This window comes from Somniosus microcephalus, chromosome 14 (genome assembly GCF_052327205.1).
Source record: "Somniosus microcephalus isolate GS21.2 chromosome 14, FLI_Smic_1.0, whole genome shotgun sequence".
Classification (NCBI taxonomy): Eukaryota; Metazoa; Chordata; class Chondrichthyes; order Squaliformes; family Somniosidae; genus Somniosus; species Somniosus microcephalus.
Genome location: NC_141000.1, coordinates 132,325,511 through 132,343,904, shown reverse-complemented (window position 1 = coordinate 132,343,904; position 18,394 = coordinate 132,325,511). Strand labels below are relative to the sequence as shown.

The 18,394-nt window shown below is 49.4% G+C and overlaps 1 protein-coding gene across 4 annotated transcripts in view; it reads right to left on the bottom strand.

The window, feature by feature from the left end:
• The window catches only part of cadm2b (cell adhesion molecule 2b), a 767,796-nt gene that overhangs the window by 68,584 nt on the left and 680,818 nt on the right, over positions 1 to 18,394 (bottom strand). For 3 of the 4 annotated variants that reach the window (XM_086007323.1, XM_086007320.1, XM_086007321.1), the window contains exon 8: positions 4,931 to 5,053. The exons of the other annotated variant lie outside the window; for it this stretch is intronic. In XM_086007323.1, coding sequence (XP_085863449.1) covers positions 4,931 to 5,053 — 123 coding nt within the window. The remainder of the gene's footprint in view (positions 1 to 4,930; positions 5,054 to 18,394) is intronic. 4 annotated transcript variants of the gene reach the window in all.

Here is an 18,394-nt window from a genome sequence, read left to right as displayed (position 1 = left end):
TGGAGTTTCACAACATCCTCCTCACAGCATACCCTCCCACCCAGCTTTGTGTCGTCTGCAAATTTGGAGATATTACATCCAATTCCCTCGTCCAGATCATTAATATATATTGTGAACAGCTGGGGTCCTAGGACCGATCCTTGCGGTACCCCACTAGTCACTGCCTGCCACTCGGAAAACGACCCGTTTATTCCAACTCTTTGCTTTCTATCCGCCAACCAGTTCTCTATCCAAGTCAATACCTTGCCCCCAATCCCATGTGCCTTAATTTTGCACGCTAATCTCTTATGCGGGACCTTATCGAAAGCCTTCTGAAAGTCCAAATACACCACATCCACTGGTTCTCCCTTATCTATTTTACCAGTTACATCCTCAAAAAATTCCAGTAGATTAGTCAAGCACGATTTACCTTTTGTAAATCCATGTTGACTTTGTCCAATCCTATCACTGCTTTCCAAGTGCTCTGCTATTACATCTTTTATAATAGAATCATTGAATATACTCAATGACTGAGCCTCCATAGTCCTCTGGGATGGAGAATTTCAAAGATTCACCACCCTCTGAGTGAAGAAATTTCTCCTCATCTCAGTCCTAAATGGGTGACCCCTTATCCTGAGACTGTGACCCCTGGTTCTAGACTCTCCAGCCAGGGGGAAACAGCCTCTCAGCATCTACCTGTCAATCTACCTCAGATATCTTATATGTTTCAATGAGATCAACTCTCATTCTTCTAAACTCCAATAACTCTAAAATACAAGGGGGTAGAAGTTATGCTGCAGCTGTACAAAACCCTGGTTAGACCACACCTGGAGCACTGTGAGCAGTTCTGGGCACCGCACCTTAGGAAGGATATATTGACCTCGGCGGGAGTGCAGCGTAGGTTTACCAGAATGATACCCGGACTCCAAGGGTTAAATTCCGAGGAGAGATTACACAAACTAAGGTTGTATTCCCTGGAATTTAGAAGATTAAGGGGTGATCTGATCAAAGTTTTCAAGATATTAAGGGGAACAGATAGGGTAGATAGAGAGAAACTATTTCCGCTGGTTGGGGAGTCTAGGACTAGGGGGCAGAGTCTAAAAATTAGAGCCAGACCTTTCAGGAGTGAAGTTAGGAAACACTTCTAGACACAAAGGGTGGTAGAAGTTTGGAACTCTCTTCCGCAAACGGCAACTGATGCTAGATCAATTGTTAATTTTAAATCTGAGATTGATAGATTTTTGTTAACCAAAGGTATTAAGGAACATGGGCCAAAGGCGGGTATATGGAGTTAGATCAGCGATCAACCATGATCTCATTGAATGGCGGAGCAGGCTCGAGGGGCTCAATGGCCTACTCCTGTTCCTATGCTCCAATATTTTTATCTTCTGTGATAATTTATCTAAAGCAGTACACATTATCTCATGCCTTTATTGATTTATTAGAGATGTACCTTTGGTAAAGATTGATTTCTCCAGGAACTTTGCACGAGAGGGAGATTAATTGAGGCTAGAGTGTCGGGCTACTGGGAACCCAACGTAATTGGGCTAAATGGCCTACTCCTGTTCTTATGTTTCTGTCTCTGAGTCCTGCATGTCTTAACATAATAACACAAAATCAGTCTACCATCCAATAAATCGGGTGTCAGCCGTGGCTCAGTGTCGCCTCGGAGTCAGAAGGTTGTGGGTTCAAGTCCCACTCCAGAGACTTGAGCACAAAAATCCAGGATGATGCTCCCAGTGCAATACTGAGGGAGTGCTGCACTGTCGGAGGTGCCGTCTTTTGGATGAGACATAAAACTGAGGCCCCGTCCGCCCTCTCAGGTGGAAATGAAAGATCCCACGGCACTATTTCGAAGAAGAGCAGGGGAGTTCTCCCCGGTGTCCTGGCCAATATTTATCTGGTTATTATCACATTGCAGTTTGTGAGATCTTGCTGTGTGCAAATTGCCTGCCGTGTTTCCTACATTCCAACAGTGACTACACTTCAAAAGTGCTTGTTTGGCTGTAAAGCGCTTTGGGACGTCCTGAGGTCGTGAAAAGCGCTATAGAAATGCAAGTCTTTCCTTTCTTTCTAATTGTGGCCGGGACGGATGCACTAATGTTACAGTGTGCAGGATAACCCCCAGCTCGGTTTATCACATGTAACAATGACTGACCTGCTCTGCGGACCGGAGATTATAATAAAAGCAGTGAGTTCCCATCGTTCATTGATTTCCCGTTCTGATTTATTTTCTTACAAATGTTGAGGAATGGTTCGGTACAATCTGATTGTATGTCCTGTCCACAAAAAGCAGGACAAATCCAATCCGGCCAATTACCGCCCCATCAGTCTACTCTCAATCATCAGCAAAGTGATGGAAGGTGTCATCGACAGTGCTATCAAGCGGCACTTACTCACCAATAACCTGCTTACTGATGCCCAGTTTGGGTTCCGCCAAGACCACTCAGCTCCCGACCTCATTACAGCCTTGGTCCAAACATGGACAAAGGAGCTGAATTCCACAGGTGAGGTGAGAGTGACTGCCCTTGACATCAAGGTAGCATTTGACCAAGTGTGGCATCAAGGAGCCCTAGTAAAACTGAAGTTAATGGGAACAAGGGGTAAATCTCTCCACTGGCTGGAGTCATACCTAGCACAAAGGAAGATGGTTGTGGTGGTTGAAGCCATCACAGCCCCAGGACATCGCTGCAGGAGTTCCTCAGGGCAGTGTCCTCGGCCCAACCATCTTCAGCTGCTTCATCAATGACCTTCCCTCCATCAAAAGGTCAGAAGTGGGGATGTTTGCGGATGACAGTTCAGTTCCATTCGCAACTCCTCAGATAATGAAGCAGTCCATGCCCACATGCAACAAGACCTGGACGACGTTCAGGCTTGGGCTGATAAGTGGCAGGTTACATTCGCGCCACAAAAGTGCCAGGCAATGACTATCTCCAACAAGCGAGAGTCTAACCACCACCCCTTGACATTCAACGGCAATACCATTGCCGAATCCTCCACCATCAACATCCTGGGGGTCACCATTGACCAAAAATTCAACTGGACCAGTCACATAAATACTGTGGCAACAAGAGCAGGACAGAGGCTGGGTATTCTGCGGCGAGTGTCTCACCTCCTGACTCCCCAAAGCCTTTCCATCATCTACAAGGCACAAGTACGGTGTGTGATGGAGTACTCTCCACTTGCCTGACAGGAGAAGCTTGACACCATCCAGGCCAGAGTAGTTCACTTGATTGGTGCTCCTGCCACTGGACTCAGCATCCACTCCCTCCACCACCGGCGCACCGTGGCTGCAGTGTGTACCATCTACAAGATGCACTGCAGCAACTCGCCAAGGCTTCTTCGACAGCACCTCCCAAACCCGCGACCTCTTCCACCTAGAAGGACAAGGGCAGCAGGCGCCTAGGAACACCACCACCTCCAAGTTCCCATCCTGACTTGGAAATATATCGGCCATTTCTTCATTGTCACTGGGTCAAAATCCTGGAACTCCCTCCCCAACAGCGCTGTGGGAGTACCTTCACCACACAGACTGCAGCGGTTCAAGTAGGCGGCTCACCTCCACCTTCTCAAGGGGCAACTAGGGATGGGCAATAAATGCTGGCCTTGCCAGCGACGCCCAGATCCCAGGAACAAATGAGGTACCAGAAGGCTCCTGGTGGCTGACTAATTGTATCCTAACACGAGTTATTGGAAGAAAAGGAAAAAGTCCTGAATTTCTCAATTGTGAACTCTTTATACACAGTGCGACTGAAAAGATTGAGCCCACCTTAGGAATTTCACCTTTCTGGTTAGTTTGTTTTTCCTTTACCAGAAACCCCTAATGTCACTGCACCTTTAAAAGTAAACTAGGTGGAAGCATTTCATCAGTGAAGTTAGGCTCCATCGCACCAATGTGCTCTTCTCCCCTACTTTACCCCTCTCCTGCCGATATTGACTCCTTACTGGGTTTCGGCACCCTCCACTGCCCCCCAGATGTCTGAGGTCATTGAGGCGGGGGGAGAGGGAGTCGGGGAGAAGTGAGGGGCAAAATCACAGCCGACCCCGATCCCCAGATTTACACACAGGCACCATCCAGCAAGGGGGCCGTGGATCAGGGAGCGGGAACTGGATCACAGGCCGAGCTTCCTCCTCCTGACCCGGGGCGTCCGGCCGGCTGTGCGACAATCCCCACAGCTGGTTAGCGGGGAGCGGGCCCGGGAATTTCCTGCTCTCGGGGACTCAGTTACCCACTTGCCTGAACCCGTGGAGTGTCCAGAATAACGTGGGGGGGAGGGCATTTGTTTAAGCGAAATAAAATAAATCAGATCTGTAGTGAGGACCTGAATTTGACAGAGAAAGTAGAGGGTTGGTTTAAGTGAACCGTTGTGGGGGTGGGGGCTCGGGCTGGGACACTTTAAACCCAGCCCCCATTTTACATTCCACCGAAGTCAAATGGAGCGCAGTATCAGGCAAGGTGTAAGCGCGAAATAACAACAGAAAATGCTGGAAAAACTCAGCAGGCCAGGCAACATCCATGGAGAGAGAAACAGAGTTAACGTTTCAGGTCGAAACCCTTCATTAGGACTGAAAAAACACAGGCAATGAAACAGATTAAAGGTCAGTTTGGGGGTTGGGAAATGGGGATGAAAGAACAAGAGAGAAGTGAAGAGACATTAAGAGGTATTCAAAACCAGACGAGATGGCCTGCTGAGTTTTTCCAGCATTTTTTGTTGTTATTTCGGATTTCCAGCGTCCGCAGTATTTTGCTATCGTAAGGTGTAGGCCCGGCCCATCGCCTCTGCCGCCACAGAGCGGTCCAGGCCCACCTGAAGCATCGCACTCGTGGCTCCACTCAACAAATGATCCGTTAAAGAGATAAAATCATCTAAACACCATCTACGAAAACTACTCACTACTTTCGGCTAAATTGGCAACTAGTCGATAAAGAAATGCAGGCTTGATACTGTACCTCGGGCCCTGGAGACTGCGGCCGGTTTGCCGGTGCTGGTTGCTATGGTGGCGGGGGCTGTGACTGCTCTAGTGGAAGGGGAGGAAGGGGCCTTGATGGTGGGAGACGGAGAGATGGGAGCATCTGGTTGGTGGGAAGAAAAAATAAGCTTGAAACAGGCAAGAGACAAAAAAAACCCAAAAGAAACAAAAAATGAAACCAGTCAAACAGATCGTGCAGCATGAATAACGCAAAAACTCACAGAGCAAAAAACCATTCCAAACAATACACAGACGCAATGAAGCTGAACGGTATAAAGCAACTAACATCGGCTGCCCAATGTTAACAGGTTACAGAGAACACTCTGAATATAAAATAAAAGCAATAAAAACAGTTCCACATTTCCAGCTCCCTTGGATGAAAGCAATGATTAACACAAAGTACGGGCCCAGGGTTGCCAACACTCCAGGATTGCCCTGGAGTCTCCAGGAATTCAAGATTCATCTCCCGGACACTTGCTGGGAACAAAACCCCGGGAGAAAAATTCATTGAGGCGTTAAAAGAAAGTGTGGTTTTTTTATTTTCTTTAAACACTTTTATTTCCGAGTTATTAAAATATTGGAGATGAACAATGGCTGTTTGGCCATGGGTGGGCCGGCAGGTGATGTGATGGAACCTCCAGGAATATGTCCAGTCAGAGTTGGCAACCCAATACAGGGGGTGGGGAGGTGAGGGGGCCTGTTCTGCGAGGCGCCCGATCAGCGTCACACGGAACGGAACCGTCCTCCATCACAAATCCACCACGAGCAGACTGGCCTGGCGGAGCGGAGTGCTGCGAGCTGCTGGAGACACCAAGCTGCCTCAGGAGGCGGGGTGTGAATGCTACATGCAGGAGCCTGTGCAAATGGATTCCCGGGGCTGTCACTGGACACATACACACCTTTGTCTGAATGCAACAGGCGTGGCGCACGGCCAACACAGCACGCTGTCTGGATGGAACGCTGGGGCTGCCTGCTCTGCAGCACAAGGCTCTCCGTTTGTGCTACCAGGCCCCTGTTGGATTGTCATACTGAAGCTCGAGGCCTGGGGACAGGGTTACTGGGTGGGAAGAGACCTGGTCTCCATGGTTACCAATACCACAACACCGGCTGAAACTAAAGGGTAAATTCACGGGTCACAGGCTTCCAGCACCTAGCTATGCTCGAGAGGAGAGCAGGTTCAGGAATCAGGGCCACAGTGTAGCTCCACCCCTGACCCATACCCCCAGTGCTGAGCTGCAATCGAAGGGAGAGTGGGTTTGAGAGTCAGGACCATGGCGCCAGAACGATACAGCACACAAAGAGGCCATTCAGCCCATCGTGCCTGTGCTGGCTCTTTGAAAGAGCTCTCCAATTAGTCCCACTCCCCCGCTCTTTCCCCACAGCCCTGCAAATGTTTCCTCTTCAAGTATTTATCCATCTCTTGTAGCCTGGTCTCTGACGCAGGCTCCCAGTGCAGAGCTGTATGTGTAGGGAGAGCGTGCCAGTGAATCTCTGCAGTGCTGTAGTCCTACCTCTGACCTTTGCTCCCTGATGTGAGCAGGACGCGATGAATTTACTCTTAAATTTAAACATGAACAATGGCGTCATCTGCAATAAATATGTACGTTAAAAAATACAAACACAGATGGTAGGAAACAGAAATCTAGCATGTAAACTTCACTGCACCTGGTCTCAAACACACTGCTGCTCAATATGAGCAGAACAGGCACTTCCCCTCCAGGCACTTTTGCTGTTTTTGTTCCTCAGTCTCCTCCTCCTCTCCTGAAGTCCCAGACTGACACTAGGGTACGGGCTTCACGGGGGCCGGGAGACCCCCCTGCTCCCCAGCTCCAAGAGCACGTTATTCACGGGTGAATCCAGACAATCACATCACGGGTCGTGATCGGGGCGGGAACCCCGGCTGATTCTTGCCCTCCATCCCGAGCCCAGGGGACTGAGACCAACTGTTGATCAGCGAACTCAGCACAGGCCAGCGCTGGAAGCTGGCATCCTCTGCTTAGTATAGTCCCTCTGGAACATCAAGAAACTCCCCACCAAATGTAAAGGACCTTTGTCACCACTGATCAGATAGTTAAAGTAAAGTTAGAGTAAAGCTCCCTCTTTCCCCATAGCCCTGCAGTTTTTTTTGTTTTCATGTATTTAGCCAATTTCCTTTTGAAAGTTATTGTTGAATCTGCTTCCACCGCCCTTTCAGGCAGCGCATTCCAGATCACAACAACTCGCTGTGTAAAAAAATGTTTCCTCATCTCCCCTCTGGTTCTTTTGCCAATTAACCTTAAATCTGTGCCCTCTGGTTACCGACCCTCCTGCCACTGGAAACAGTTTCACCTTATTTACTCTAGCAAAACCCCTCATCATTTTGAACACCTCAATCGAATCTCCCCTTAACCTTCTCTGGCCGAAGGAGAACAATCCCAGCTTCTCCAGTCTCTCCACATTCTGCTGTCTGTGGACGTCACTCCCTCATGGATGGTGATCCCCTCCGAAAACATGAGCCCATCGCTCCCTCATCGTAGTGTTAAAGTTGCTGCATCTTTTAATACTGGGTTGAATTCATGGAATGCATGCAAAATAGTTTTCTAGAGGAACCAACTAGGGAACAGGCTATTTTAGATCTAGTATTGTGCAATGAGAAAGGGTTAATTAATGGCCTTTAGGGAAGAGTGACCATAATATGATAGAATTTTATATTGAGTTTGAAAGTGATTTAGTTAAATCTGAAACTAGGGTCTTAAATCTAAACAAAGCAAGCTATGCAGCTATGAGGGGCACTTTGGCAAGGTAGATTGGGAAACTACATTAAAAGGTATTACGGTGGACAAGAAATGGCTAGCATTTAAATCATTAATACATAATTTATAACAAATATACATTCCTTTAAGGCACAAAAATCCCACAGGAAAAGTGGTCCAACCGTGGCTAACAAGAGAAATTAAAGATAGTATTAGATCAAAGGAGGAGTAGTAAGCCTGAGGTTTGGGAGGGTTTTAGAATTCAGCAAAGGAGGACCAAGAAATTGATAAAGAAAGGGAAAATAGAATATGAGAGTAAACTCGCGAGAGACATAAAAACAGACTGTAAAAGCTTCTATAGGTATGTAAAAAGAAAAAGATTAGCGAAAATAAATGTGGGTCCCTTACAGGCTGAGACAGGAGAAATTATAATGGGGAATAAGGAAATGGCAGAGAAATTAAACAAATACTTTGTGTCTGTCTTCACGGAAGAAGACACAAAAAACTTTCTGGAAATAGTGGAGAGCCAAGGGTCTAGCGAGAATTAGGAACTGAAAGAAATTAGTATTCGTAAAAAAATAGTACTGGAGAAATGAATGGGACTGAAAGCTGATAAATCCCTTGGACCTGATGGTCTACATCCTAGGGTTTTGAAAGAGTTGGCTATAGAGATAGTGGATGCATTGGCTGTCATTTTCCAAAATTCCATAGATTCTTGAACGGTTCCCACAGATTGGAAGGTGGCAAATGTCACCCCACTATTTAAGAAAGGAGGGAGAGAGAAAACAGGGAACTACAGATCGGTTAGCCTGACATCAGTCGTAGGGAAAATGCTAGAATCTATTATTAAGAATGTGGTAACAGGGCACTTAGAAAATAATAATAGGATTGGGCCGAGTCAACACGGATTTATGAAAGGGAAATCATGTTTGATGAATCTGTTAGAGTTTTTTGAGGTTGTAACTAGCAGAATAGATAAGGGGGAACCAGTGGATGTGGTGTTTTTGGATTTTCACAAGGCATTCGATAAGGTTCCGGCTCCTATTTCTTCTGTTCTTATGTAAGGGTCGGATGGATACACAGCGACTTTATCAATGTGGGATACTCTTCAGCTGCCGGACAACCGAGGCTCAGCATGCGCGTTTCCCGATAATCCGCTTGATCCCTGTTTTCCCAATCCGACTGCCCCATTCCAGACACACTTCACCGCGCCCCCTCTGAACCGTAACATTAAACTGGGGGCAGAGTCGGGGGGGGAGGCTGCAGCAACACAGTGGGGGGCACGTGGCCATCACATCTCTGGCTGTGGTCACCGAGGGAGATGGACAATTAGCTTTCTCAGGGCCAGGAGCAGGCCTGAGGGCAAAGCTGCAAATCAATAAGACTCGCTCCATGCAACAGCGTGAATGTCTATAGACGGCCCAGAGTCTTTCACGCTGTGCGACGCCTGGCGCTCCATAGGTCATGGGGGGCTACCCCTTAAACCGCAGAGGTTAACGAGTGGAGGGACAGCAGGGGGAGCCCTGAACTCAGGGGCATCAGAAAACCATTAGTGAGGCGAACTCTCAGCTGCAGCAGCACAGGTGAGTGTGTTAGAATGCGACGGAGAATGAGGCAGACACATTGCTGACTCACAGCACCAGACTGGTGCCTTAAACTGACTGCGACATCAGTGCCTGAGCTAAGTGCCTCTGTGGCCACTGTCCTCGCTTTGTTCCATTAATGGAGGTGATAAACGCACCAGCTGACTCTCACACTGGTCTATTAAACCCTTGGGGCGGTAATATCGCAGTCATTTTCAGGCTGTGAAGGTATTCTCGGTGTGGTAAATGCTGTGGATTGTGTGTGGTCGCGGCCCCAGTATCAACAGCGAGGGGGAGAGCTGGAGAGCGGGGGCTGGCAACGGGGCAGCAGCAAATCTTGGCCATTTTTCTTGCAGCGCAGGATGACTCAAAGTGCTTTGCAATTTATTCACATAAAAATTACAGCTGCTGTAGTTAGCAATTGAAGAAGGAACAGACATAACAGACGGAAATAGCACAACACACAACGTGATACAAATAAAGGTCAGACCGATCCTGAAAGGTAGATAATGCCTGTGGAGCTTTCCACATCTCTGTTGTCCTGGTTTGTTATTTTCTAAACCGCTCACCTCTTACACCATTCAACAGCAGTTTAGCAGAGTTAGCGGCTCTTCCCGCAAGCACTGCCCTCCTTAAACTGGCTAATGGGCGGCATATTGTCAACAGTTCACTCCCTCTCTCTTACACTCCCAGGGCAGGTACAGCACGGGTTAGATACAGAGTAAAGCTCCCTCTACACTGTCCCATCAAACACTCCCAGGGCAGGTACAGCACGGGTTAGATACAGAGTAAAGCTCCCTCTACACTGTCCCATCAAACACTCCCACGGCAGGTACAGCACGGGTTAGATACAGAGTAAAGCTCCCTCGACACTGTCCCATCAAACACTCCTAGGGCAGGTACAGCACGGGGTTAGATACAGAGTAAAGCTCCCTCTACACTGTCCCATCAAACACTCCCAGGGCAGGTACAGCACGGGTTAGATACAGAGTAAAGCTCCCTCTACACTGTCCCATCAAACACTCCCAGGGCAGGTACAGCACGGGTTAGATACTGAGTAAAGCTCCCTCTACACCGTCCCATCAAACACTCCCAGGGCAGGTACAGCACGGGTTAGATACAGAGTAAAGCTCCCTCTACACTGTCCCATCAAACACTCCCAGGGCAGGTACAGCACGGGTTAGATACAGAGTAAAGCTCCCTCTACACTGTCCCATCAAACACTCCCAGGGCAGGTACAGCACGGGTTAGATACAGAGTAAAGCTCCCTCTACACTGTCCCATCAAACACTCCCAGGGCAGGTACAGCACGGGTTAGATACAGAGTAAAGCTCCCTCTACACTGTCCCATCAAACACTCCCAGGGCAGGTACAGCACGGGTTAGATACAGAGTAAAGCTCCCTCTACACTGTCCCATCAAACACTCCCAGGGCAGGTACAGCACGGGTTAGATACAGAGTAAAGCTCCCTCTACACTGTCCCATCAAACACTCCCAGGGCAGGTACAGCACGGGTTAGATACAGAGTAAAACTCCCTCTACACTGTCCCATCAAACACTCCCAGGGCAGGTACAGCACGGGTTAGATACAGAGTAAAGCTCCCTCTACACTGTCCCATCAAACACTCCCACGGCAGGTACAGCACGGGTTAGATACAGAGTAAAGCTCCCTCGACACTGTCCCATCAAACACTCCCAGGGCAGGTACAGCACGGGGTTAGATACAGAGTAAAGCTCCCTCTACACTGTCCCATCAAACACTCCCAGGGCAGGTACAGCACGGGTTAGATACAGAGTAAAGCTCCCTCTACACTGTCCCATCAAACACTCCCAGGGCAGGTACAGCACGGGTTAGATACAGAGTAAAGCTCCCTCTACACTGTCCCATCAAACACTCCCAGGGCAGGTACAGCACGGGTTAGATACAAAGTAAAGCTCCCTCTACACTGTCCCATCAAACACTCCCAGGGCAGGTACAGCACGGGTTAGATACTGAGTAAAGCTCCCTCTACACCGTCCCATCAAACACTCCCAGGGCAGGTACAGCACGGGTTAGATACAGAGTAAAGCTCCCTCTACACTGTCCCATCAAACACTCCCAGGGCAGGTACAGCACGGGTTAGATACAGAGTAAAGCTCCCTCTACACAGTCCCATCAAACACTCCCAGGGCAGGTACAGCACGGGTTAGATACAGAGTAAAGCTCCCTCTACACTGTCCCATCAAACACTCCCAGGGCAGGTACAGCACGGGTTAGATACAGAGTAAAGCTCCCTCTACACTGTCCCATCAAACACTCCCAGGGCAGGTACAGCACGGGTTAGATACAGAGTAAAGCTCCCTCTACACTGTCCCATCAAACACTCCCAGGGCAGGTACAGCACGGGTTAGATACAGAGTAAAGCTCCCTCTACACTGTCCCATCAAACACTCCCAGGGCAGGTACAGCACGGGTTAGATACAGAGTAAAATTCCCTCTACACTTTCCCATCAAACACTCCCAGGGCAGGTACAGCACGGGTTAGATACAGAGTAAAGCTCCCTCTACACTGTCCCATCAAACATTCCCAGGGCTGGTACAGCACGGTTTAGATACACAGTAAAGCGCCCTCTACACTGTCCCATCAAACACTCCCAGGGCAGGTACAGCACGGGTTAGATACAGAGTAAAGCGCCCTCTACACTGTCCCATCAAACACTCCAAGGGCAGGTACAGCACGGGTTAGATACAGAGTAAAGCTCCCTCTACACTGTCCCATCAAACACTCCCAGGGCAGGTACAGCACCAGTTAGATACAGAGTAAAGCCCCCTCTACACTGTCCCATCAAACACTCCCAGCGCAGGTACAGCACGGGTTAGATACAGAGTAAAGCGCCCTCTACACTGTCCCATCAAACACTGCCAGGGCAGGTACAGCACGGGTTAGATACAGAGTAAAGCTCCCTCTACACTGTCCCATCAAACACTACCAGGGCAGGTATAGCACGGGATAGATACAGAGTAATGCTCCCTCTGCACTGCCCTCTCAAACACTCCCAGGGCAGGTACAGCACGGGTTAGATACAGGGTAAAGCTCCCTCTACACTGTCCCATCAAACACTCCCAGGACAGGTACAGCACGGGTTAGATACAGAGTAAAGCTCCCTCTACACTGTCCCATCAAACACTCCCAGGGCAGGTACAGCACGGGTTAGATACAGAGTAAAGCTCCCTCTACACTGTCCAATCAAACACTCCCAGGGCAGGTACAGCACGGGTTAGATACAGAGTAAAGCTCCCTCTACACTGTCCCATCAAACACTCCCAGGGCAGGTACAGCACGGGTTAGATAGGGAGTTGAGCTCGCTCTGCACTGTCCCATCAAACACTCCCAGGGCAGGTATAGCACAGGTTAGATACAGAGTAAATCTCCCTCTACACTGCCCCATCAAACACTCCCAGGGCAGGTACAGCACGGGTTAGATACAGAGTAAAGCTCTCTCTACACTGTCCCATCAAACACTCCCAGGGCAGATATAGCACGGGTTAGATACAGAGTAAAGCTCCCTCTACACTGCCCCATCAAACACTCCCAGGGCAGGTACAGCACGGGTTAGATACAGAGTTAAGCTCTCTCTACACTGTCCCATCAAACACTCCCAGGGCAGGTACAGCACGGGTTAGGTACAGAGTTAAGCTCTCTCTACACTGTCCCATCAAACACTCCCAGGGCAGGTACAGCACGGGTTAGATACAGAGTTAAGCTCTCTCTACACTGTCCATTCGAACACTCCCAGGGCAGGTACAGCATGGGTTAGATACAGAGTGAAGCTCCCTCTACACTGTCCCATCAAATACTCCCAGGGCAGGTACAGCACGGGTTAGATACAGAGTAAAGCTCCCTCTACACTGTCCCATCAAACACTCCCAGGGCAGGTACAGCACGGGTTAGATACGGAGTTAAGCTCGCTCTACACTGTCCCATCAAACACTCCCAGGGCAGGTACAGCACGGGTTAGATACAGAGTAATGCTCCCTCTACACTGCCCCATCAAACACTCCCAGGGCAGGTACAGCACGGGTTAGATACAGAGTAAAGCTCCCTCTACACTGTCCCATCAAACACTCCCAGGGCAGGTACAGCATGGGTTAGATACACAGTATAGCTCCCTCTACACTGTCCCATCAAACACTCCCAGGGCAGGTACAGCACGGGTTAGATACAGAGTAAAGCTCCCTCTACACTGTCCCATCAAACACTCCAAGGGCAGGTACAGCACGGGTTAGATACAGAGTAAAGCTCCCTCTACACTGTCCCATCAAACACTCCCAGGGCAGGTACAGCACGGGTTAGATACAGAGTAAAGCTCCCTCTACACTGTCCCATCAAACACTCCCACGGCAGGTACAGCACGGGTTAGATACAGAGTAAAGCTCCCTCGACACTGTCCCATCAAACACTCCCAGGGCAGGTACAGCACGGGTTAGATACAGAGTAAAGCTCCCTCTACACTGTCCCATCAAACACTCCCAGGGCAGGTACAGCACGGGTTAGATACAGAGTAAAGCTCCCTCTACACTGTCCCATCAAACACTCCCAGGGCAGGTACAGCACGGGTTAGATACAGAGTAAAGCTCCCTCTACACTGTCCCATCAAACACTCCCAGGGCAGGTACAGCACGGGTTAGATACTGAGTAAAGCTCCCTCTACACCGTCCCATCAAACACTCCCAGGGCAGGTACAGCACGGGTTAGATACAGAGCAAAGCTCCCTCTACACTGTCCCATCAAACACTCCCAGGGCAGGTACAGCACGGGTTAGATACAGAGTAAAGCTCCCTCTACACAGTCCCATCAAACACTCCCAGGGCAGGTACAGCACGGGTTAGATACAGAGTAAAGCTCCCTCTACACTGTCCCATCAAACACTGCCAGGGCAGGTACAGCACGGGTTAGATACAGAGTAAAGCTCCCTCTACACTGTCCCATCAAACACTCCCAGGGCAGGTACAGCACGGGTTAGATACAGAGTAAAGCTCCCTCTACACTGTCCCATCAAACACTCCCAGGGCAGGTACAGCACGGGTTAGATACAGAGTAAAGCTCCCTCTACACTGTCCCATCAAACACTCCCAGGGCAGGTACAGCACGGGTTAGATACAGAGTAAAGCTCCCTCTACACTGTCCCATCAAACACTCCCAGGGCAGGTACAGCACGGGTTAGATACAGAGTAAAATTCCCTCTACACTTTCCCATCAAACACTCCCAGGGCAGGTACAGCACGGGTTAGATACAGAGTAAAGCTCCCTCTACACTGTCCCATCAAACATTCCCAGGGCAGGTACAGCACGGTTTAGATACACAGTAAAGCGCCCTCTGCACTGTCCCATCAAACACTCCCAGGGCAGGTACAGCACGGGTTAGATACAGAGTAAAGCGCCCTCTACACTGTCCCATCAAACACTCCAAGGGCAGGTACAGCACGGGTTAGATACAGAGTAAAGCTCCCTCTACACTGTCCCATCAAACACTCCCAGGGCAGGTACAGCACCAGTTAGATACAGAGTAAAGCCCCCTCTACACTGTCCCATCAAACACTCCCAGCGCAGGTACAGCACGGGTTAGATACAGAGTAAAGCGCCCTCTACACTGTCCCATCAAACACTCCCAGGGCAGGTACAGCACGGGTTAGATACAGAGTAAAGCTCCCTCTACACTGTCCCATCAAACACTCCCAGGACAGGTACAGCACGGGTTCGATACAGAGTAAAGCTCCCTCTACACTGTCCCATCAAACACTCCCAGGGCAGGTACAGCACGGGTTAGATACAGAGTAAAGCTCCCTCTACACTGTCCAATCAAACACTCCCAGGGCAGGTACAGCACGGGTTAGATACAGAGTAAAGCTCCCTCTACATTGTCCCATCAAACACTCCCAGGGCAGGTACAGCACGGGTTAGATAGGGAGTTGAGCTCGCTCTACACTGTCCCATCAAACACTCCCAGGGCAGGTATAGCACAGGTTAGATACAGAGTAAATCTCCCTCTACACTGCCCCATCAAACACTCCCAGGGCAGGTACAGCACGGGTTAGATACAGAGTTAAGCTCTCTCTACACTGTCCCATCAAACACTCCCAGGGCAGGTACAGCACGGGTTAGGTACAGAGTTAAGCTCTCTCTACACTGTCCCATCAAACACTCCCAGGGCAGGTACAGCACGGGTTAGATACAGAGTTAAGCTCTCTCTACACTGTCCATTCGAACACTCCCAGGGCAGGTACAGCATGGGTTAGATACAGAGTGAAGCTCCCTCTACACTGTCCCATCAAATACTCCCAGGGCAGGTACAGCACGGGTTAGATACAGAGTAAAGCTCCCTCTACACTGTCCCATCAAACACTCCCAGGGCAGGTACAGCACGGGTTAGATACGGAGTTAAGCTCGCTCTACACTGTCCCATCAAACACTCCCAGGGCAGGTACAGCACGGGTTAGATACAGAGTAAAGCTCCCTCTACACTGTCCCATCAAACACTCCCAGGGCAGGTACAGCATGGGTTAGATACACAGTATAGCTCCCTCTACACTGTCCCATCAAACACTCCCAGGGCAGGTACAGCACGGGTTAGATACAGAGTAAAGCTCCCTCTACACTGTCCCATCAAACACTCCAAGGGCAGGTACAGCACGGGTTAGATACAGAGTAAAGCTCCCTCTACACTGTCCCATCAAACACTCCCAGGGCAGGTACAGCACGGGTTAGATACAGAGTAAAGCTCCCTCTACACTGTCCCATCAAACACTCCAAGGGCAGGTACAGCATGGGTTAGATACAGAGTAAAGCTCCCTCTACACTGTCCCATCAAACACTCCAAGGGCAGGTACAGCATGGGTTAGATACAGAGTGAAGCTCCCTCTACAGTGTTCCATCAAACACTCCCAGGGCAGGTACAGCACGGGTTAGATACAGAGTAAAGATCCCTCTGCACTGTCCCATCAAACACTCCCAGGGCAGGTACAGCACGGGTTAGATACAGAGTAAAGATCCCTCTGCACTGTCCCATCAAACAATCCCAGGGCAGGTACAGCATGGGTTAGATACAGAGTAAAGCTCCCTCTACACTGTCCCATCAAACACTCCCAGGGCAGGTACAGCACGGGTTAGATACAGAGTAAAGCTCCCTCTACACTGTCCCATCAACCACTCCCAGGGCAAGTACAGCACGGGTTAGATACAGAGTAAAGCTCCCTCTACGCTGTCCCATCAAACACTCCCAGGGCAGGTACAGCACGGGTTAGATACGGAGTTAAGCTGCCTCACAGCGTCGAGGTGCTTTACGTTTGAGCTCCAATACCAGCTCCACTGGGACATGGTATGAGCCTCTGCCCCAAGCAGTCAGAATGCCGGATGCACAGGTGAAGGGCGATTTAACCCAGGCCCTCAAAAGAAAAACTTGAAGGAATTGCGCAGTGAGTCAGTCAGCACCGAATGGGCTGGCGACCTGAAGCTCAGCTTTTGATCAAAAGTCCCATCTGAATTGTTGGCCTACGGGTGCCTCACCTCTGGGTCTGATTTATTAAGATGATGATCGCTGTATTTTATTTCTCACGCTGAGTGTGAAGGAGACTAGTCAGCTTAGAATATTAGGCGGTACTTTTAGGTAGCATTAGGTGTCAGCCGTGACTCAGTGGGCAGCACTCTCGTCTCAGAACAGAAGGTCATGGGTTTAAGTCCCACTCCAAAGACTTGAGCAAAAAATCCAGGCCGGCACTCCCAGTGCAGTACAGAGGGAGTGCCGCACTGTCAGAGGTGCTGTCTTTCGGATGAGACGTTAAACCGAGGCCCCGTCTGCTCTCTCAGGTGGATGTAAAAGATCCCATGGCACTATTTTGAAGAAGAGCAGGGGAGTTCTCCCCGGTGTCGTGGGGCCAATATTTATCCTTCAATCAACATCACTAAAACAGATGATCTGCTCATTCTCACATTGCTGTTTCTGGGAGCTTGCTGTGCATAGATTGGCTGCCGCGTTTCCTACATTACAACAATGACTACACTTCAAAAGTGCTTCATTGGCTGTAAAGCGCTTTGGGACGTCCTGAGGTTGTGAAAGGCGCTATAGAAATGCAAGACTTTCTTTCATTATGTGCTGTCCCTCAGTCCCCCAGGTGCTGATAGCAGAGTTTGTGAATGTGTAATGTGAGCCAGTGTTTGGAGTGAATATACGAACATAAGAAATAGGAGCAGGAGTAGCCATTCGGCCCCTCGAGCCTGCTCCACCATTCAATGAGATCATGGCTGATCTTCGACCTCAACTCCACTTTCCTGCCTGATCCCCATATCCCTTGATTTCCTTGGAGTCCAAAAATGAATCGATCTCTGTCTTGAATATACTCATCGACTGAGCCTCCACAGCCCTCTGGGGGAGAGAATTCCAAAGATTCACCACCCTCTGAGTGAAGAAATTCCTCCTCATCTCAGTCTTAAATGGCCGACCCCTTATCCTGAGACTATGCCCCCTAGTTCTAGACTCTCCAGCCAGGGGAAACAACCTCTCCACATCTACTCTGTCAATCCCCCTCAGAATCTTGTATTTTTCAATGAGATCAACTCTCATTCTTCTAAACTCCAGAGAGTATCGGCCCATTCTACACAATCTCTCATCATAGGACAGCCCTCTCATCCCAGGAATCAATCTCGTGAACCTTTGTTGCACCACCTCCAAGGCAAGTATATCCTTCCTTAGATAAGGAGACCAAAACTGTGCCCAGTACTCCAGGTGTGGTCTCCCCAAGGCCCTGTACAATTGGAGCAAGACTCCCTTACTCTTATACTCCAACCCTCTTGCAATAAAGGCCAACATGCCATTTGCCTTCCTATTTGGTTGCTGTACCTGTATGCTAGCTCCCTGTCCTTCCTGTACGAGGACACCCAAATCTCTCTGATTCCAGTGTGGATTACACTCCCACTGCTGCATCGAACAAGCCATTGATTTTCCTATAAATCCTCACTACACAAACATAAATGAAGATCCGTTTTATTATTGAATCAATTCCATGTGTTTCACACAGGCTGGATGCCCAGCCCACTGTTCAACACCACCAGTCCTGATGGGACTGAGCTCCGAAAGGTGCTGACAAGCAGGAAG